The 6,000-nt window shown below is 43.8% G+C and overlaps 1 protein-coding gene across 1 annotated transcript in view; it reads left to right on the top strand.

Moving 5' to 3' along the window:
- Positions 1–662: 662 nt before the first annotated feature.
- Positions 663–6,000, top strand: part of Fam149a (family with sequence similarity 149 member A) — a 48,338-nt gene continuing 43,000 nt past the window's right edge. Inside the window, exon 1 of the mRNA XM_059244788.1 lies at positions 663–1,255. Within this exon, the coding sequence (XP_059100771.1) occupies positions 663–1,255 (593 nt within the window). The remainder of the gene's footprint in view (positions 1,256–6,000) is intronic.

The following is a 6,000-nucleotide window of genomic DNA, read 5'->3' as shown; positions in this document are numbered from 1 at the left end:
AGACTGAACGAGTTCCCAAACATTCTGGAATTGATGCATATGCTTGGAGGGATTATGCTCAGTGTCCTAGCTCCTGGGGAGCCTGAAGCTGTAAGGATGATGGAGAAATTTGAAACTGTTGCTTTAAGGCAGGAGTCAAGGAGGGGAGCTGCTGTTTCTATTGTGGATGCAGCCCAGGCTACAGTCTGGAGTCCAATTAGCAGGGAGCTTAGCAGGGTTTTGTTTAGCTTAGCAACCGCCTATGCTGCCCCAGGGGCCAGCCAGGGAGGGAATCTCCAGTGAGCTCAGGCCATAATCTGTACACCAAACACTAGTCCTCTTCTTTATCTCCATGACCCTGTTCCTTTAGAGGTCTCACTACCCTGTGAGACAGGAGGGATTGCTCCTTGCAAAGGACGGCCTGTGTCCCTTGATCACAAACTCAGCAATCTGTGGATCCATTGGGGAGGGTCTGTCAGACCTGTGAGGAGCTAAACAGATTGCTGTGGTGGAGAAAGAAGCCTCAAGCGCCCTCTGTGCCAGGACCCCAGGACCAAGCTCGTCCCCAGGGCCGCCTGGTCCAGATAGCTGCAGGTGGCGGTGGATGGAGCCCTGCAGCCCAGCGCTTGGTGTCCTTGACCTCCCTGTGGTGGCAGCAACGGTAGCCTCTCCAGGATCAAGGCATGAAGGTGGCTGTGTTGGACCTGGGGTCTCTCTTTGCCAAGATCTTCAAGACCTCGGGGTCCTCTGCGGTCCCCAGCCACCCTGGAGGCTCAACGGCCACAGGATCAGTGGTCTCCGGAGCCAGCACGTCGCTTAGCGAGGCAGCGACCCTAACTCTGCTCCCATCCCTGCCTCCAGACACTACAGCCTCACGGGAGCCCTCCACCCCTCTGCATCATGCCTCGCACCCCAGGAGCTCCGCAGCCACCCACAGGGTGGAAGCCGCAGGGTGCCCTGGGTCTCTGCCCAGCAGCCCAGGAGCATCCAGAGTGCCGCCCCTAGTCCCCTGCAGCAGCTCGGGCTCCGTGGCATCAGTGGCTTTGCCCGGCCCAGGCACTGTCTGGGCGACCCTGCCCTCTGTCACTGTCCCCGCTGGCAACTACAGCAGTGCAGCCTCCAGTCCAAGGAACACTCGTCAGCCAACGGGTCCCGGAGAGCGAGAGTCCAGCACGTGGATGGCCCCAGGGCCTGTCCCCAAAACTCTGTTCTTCACCCTGCCCGACATCGGGGAGGAGTGGGTCTCTGACAGCGACTCCCAGGACGACCCAGAAGGGTGAGTCACAGTCTGTCGATCTTGATCCCCACCCTCTGCCTGCCTTACATCTCTTCCCAGATTCATTTCCACCCACTCTCAGGCTTTCTGGTCTTTTTCCAACACAGACTACGGGAAACTTTTCCTTAACATTCTCAAAGTAAACTTCTATTAATCTGGGGAGAAGAGGGGGAGGGGCGGGACTGCATGCTATGTCTCTGCTACCCAAAGCATTGAAATCTAAATGATGAGTCAGGTTTTCACAGGGCTTTCTTCAGCACCCCGTCTTTGCGACAGAGTACGAGTGTGCCAGTGACCCACTCTACACCACCGCAGCAATGGTTTGATTTTAAGAAACTAAGAAATGACTAAACAGCAGCTCTTCCATAGTTTCTAAGGATCAAAGTCTTTCTGATCCCAAGTGGAATGGCTTTCTTTTCTGTGACATCTAGTTAATTTACATAAGTATCGCATCATCCAATACAAAGGAGACCTGTGATGCTTAGGATTATGTCTCTCCCAGAGGTCTTGAGTTCCATCTTGGGCCCTGCGTTACTATAGAAATGCGGGCTGACTTCATCTGAATGGGAATTGGAGGCTGCTTTCCTCAGTGAATGCACTCTGTCTCTCTTTCTTTCTGTTGCTCTCTCTGTGTCTTCCTCTCTGTCTCTGTCTCTGTCTTTGTCTCTCTGTCTCTGTCTCTGTCTCTCTGTCTGTCTCTCTCACTTGCTTTCTCTCTCTCTCTCTCTCTCTCACACACATACACACACACACACACACACACACACACACAAGTGTGCGAGCACCTCCCTATGAAATCAAGAGCACAATGAACACATCACTCTTACAAAAAAATTCTAGACTCTAGAATAACAGTGGATTCTATTTTTTAGTGAGAAGAGCTTATCGCTATTTTTAAGTGCATACTTTTTTGTCTTTTTGAATGCTTATAGAAAAAAGGTAAAATGGTCAAAGGCAGATCCCAGTAACCCATTTTCAGACAGGTTTCTGCGTGAAGAGTTGGGTGGCATACCTCAGCCATTTGCCACCTTCACTCAACAAAGTCTTGACTGAAGGGGGTTTTCTTGAAGACTGACTCTAATTCATTCACAGTGTAAATAGGTACAGTTTCACAAAAGGACCTGACATCCTTATCAATGCTTAAGCAGGGAATTATGTAATAGTAAGTAAAATTAAGTCATTCACTTGAAATATTATATTCCAAAATTTGTTTATCAACCAGTTATCCGCCCCCACCCCTCCAAGGAAAATCAATTGCACTTGGAAAGCTGCTCCAATTACCTAAGGAATTAAGCCTTTGTTATTAGCAACTGGCCCTTAACAGTTATACAGTTAATGTTTTATGAGCAAACAGATCAACGCAGAGACCTTAAACCTAGGCTCAGCACAAATAGATACTAGAACAGGCAGAATAGCCATGAAAGGAAGTGGCATTAACCTTGATTCCTGCACATATGAGTTCATGTTTGTATTTTCCAAAAAAAAAACCTTTGCAATAATTATTTTTTAAATAATGGTTTAAAAAATTTTAGTTGCTTCTAGAAATAAAATGCACTGAAGGTGTGTTTTTTCAAAAATCTTCCCAATCATGCACCTACACTTTATAGCTGAAGCCAAAGGTATCAACAGAGACAGACAAGCCGACAAGCCTAAGCATATAATTTTCTCTATAGATATGTATTTCTTTTCATCACACCTAATTCTTCTCTCAGTGAAACATAGAAACGAAGAGGAACAGGCTGATGTATTCTGTATTTTTCCTTTATGCTGTTTGTAATATGGAATAAGTACACATTATCAGAAAATGAATTTAGATTATCTCCTTGCTGGCTCATCTGTTAGGAGATACATGCTGCTGCTGGTCTGCTTGATTATAATATTAAAAGTGAACACTTAATTTTCAAAAGCCATTGGACATGTGAAGGGAGGCATGGTTAATGTGGAGATAGGAGGAAGCAAAGCATGACTAGGGAGAATTGTGAATACATGTAAAACAAATGGGAACTCATCCCTGGGAGACACAGACCCAACCCTAAAACCATAGTACTCAGTTATAGAAGAAGATCTGAAACCCTGGTTTGGGTAGGTGACTAGAGAGAACCACACAGAGAGAAAGAAAGTAAGAAAGTCAGAGGACAGAGAGACACAGAAGATAGGTGGGTAGACGACAGATGAATAAACAGCTAGGTAGAGAGGTAAGTAGATACATAGATAGAGGATAGATAATCAACAGATGAGTAGGCAAGTAGATAGAGCTACCTTTGAGTCAAGGTGGAGGAAACTGAGTTTTCTTTCTTTGTCTTGCTTTCTCACAGCCCTGGATATGTATTCCAAACCTGTTTATGTTTGCCTCCACCTCCTTCCCTGTACATGTTCTCTCTATGCTGCATTCCATTTGCCTCACTTCCCACTAGCCCTTCACTCCCATTTTTCACTTCTGGTTCCCTGTAAAGGCCTTATTGATTTACTCTACAAATGAAAGAATTCCTAGCAATTGATATAACAGGTATACTAGTATTTAACACCAAGAAGGAAGAGTATCTCCTTTCCTGTGATCAACCTCTGAATGTTTAGGGAAAATGCAGAATGCTAGTCATTACCCACCCTTTATACAGAAATTGTCCATTTTCACCCCCACAATGTTGTGATCCAGTTACATTTTATGTTCTTTATTAGATAACCATGATGCTTATGGCAACACATGCTCATGAAGGCATTTAGTAAAAACACATTAAATGAATGAATGAAAATGTTTTCTTCCTCATATGATTCACTTTAATGAATTCTTAATCTCAAAAACCAAGAAGCAATTTAATTGTCCTTCTTTTACCATGATTGTTCTTAGGCCTTTTTGTTTTGTCACTGTGGTATTTTCTCAGAGTAAGTAATGCTTTCTCCTGGGACTTGCTGTTCCTCAGCAACGACTCATAAGCTCAGCCTACAAATGTTAAGTGGCTATTACATTCTATTTGTCATATGACCATGTCTTTCATTAAAACCTTTCATTAAAAGTCATAATCCTGGGCTAGAGAAATAGATAAGCTGGTAAAGTGCTTGCCACACAAATTCAAGGACCTGAATTCCATCGCTATAAAGTAAGTTGTACACATAAAATAAGTTAGGGGTGTGTGCTTGTAATCCCAACACTGTGGAAGTGGGTGCTGTCAAATAACTGGACCTTGCTGACCCACCCGCCTAGCTGTATCAGTGAGCTCCAGACCAATGAGAGACCCTTTTTCCAAAAACAAGATGGACAGAGTCCTTTGACTTCCACAAGCACGTGCGCGCGCATGCACACACACACACACACACACACACACACACACACACACACACGTACATATACACATGCACACACACTTACATGCATGCACACACATACATACATGTATGCACACAAAAACACGAACACACAAACTTACATGATTTTCAACATATAGCTTTTTTAAAACATAAAACAATTTCCTTCTTACTGCTTAGAGACAGTAGCTGGCTTTAACTTTAAATTGTTCTCCTTGTTATTTTATTTAAAAATCTTAAAACTGTGTCTGAGCTAGTGGTCAGTCTCCTGCTGTATCTTGACGGAGCAAGTTTAGATATTTTTCTATGTAATAGTCTGTATACACAGCATGTGTATGTAACAACAACCACACGCTATGGGGCTGGGATCCTTTTAAGTTGCATAGTAGCAACAATTCACCCAAATTAGTACAAGTTTTTAGTGTGCTTATTAAAGTAGATCCAAATCCTCTTTTATGGTTATTTTTTTAAAGAGTCCTAACAATGCTAACAGCTATTCACCTTACTCAACTCACTTTCTCTTCCATTAAACTAGAAATAATAATCTCCAGTCAAGGATACTGTAGACGTTAAAAGAGGCAATGTATAACATAAAAGTCCCCAGTCCAGTGTCAGCCTTCACAGCTCAAGGCTTCCCTGGGCCTGTAGATGTTGCTGGCACATCTGAAAATTATTTTCATCTTTCCACCTCTTGCTTATCCCAATCTCTGACCTGTTGGTTGTCTCAGACCTGCCTTTCACTTCTTCACACCCCTGGCATCGACCCACTCCATAAACAGCTATTGCTATTATTTTAGAATATTCAGTATTCTGAATATAGTATTTATCACTCACAGTTAGCATCCTTTGTACAGAGTAGAGTTTTCTGCTACAATCTTCAGTAAAAGTTAATGTTATTTTCCAACATGAACCGTCAACCTATATATTACAAATACCTGGTCTATATAGGATCTGCAGGGAGTTAGACTTTAATTGTCAGAGTATGAAAAAGATGAATGATCCAGGAGAGGGTTCAAATGAATCTCTAAGAGCACAGAGCCAAGAAAGAGGGGTGCTCATAAATCAACCTGCAGGGCAAGGGAGGTGTCAGGGAATCTGAATTCTGAAAAAAGAAAGAAAATAATTGAAATTGGGGCATTTATTTACTCAGGATTTGGGAGAACATTCTAGAAGACTAAATCTGTGAGACAAAGCATAAGGGTGCAAAAGAACATGCCATGGGAGGAGATGACATTACTAGAAGCCAGCTTTTGTGAGGAATTTAGAGAAAAATCAAGGAGAACCTTGGGTACCAGGCTGTGTTCAGTTAACAAGGGAAGAGTGACTGATGTGTTTATTCAGAGAAGAGGCACTGGCAAGGCCCATGGTGTCAATGTAGACCCACGTAGAAAAGTCAGGACCAGGCCAGAGACAGAAGGATGGCAGGGACTTGCTGGCTGCCAGCT

The sequence above is a fragment of the Peromyscus eremicus genome, chromosome 17 (genome assembly GCF_949786415.1).
Source record: "Peromyscus eremicus chromosome 17, PerEre_H2_v1, whole genome shotgun sequence".
NCBI lineage: Eukaryota > Metazoa > Chordata > Mammalia > Rodentia > Cricetidae > Peromyscus > Peromyscus eremicus.
The sequence above is the reverse complement of the archived record's forward strand: the minus strand, read 5'-3'. Positions and strand labels throughout refer to the sequence as shown.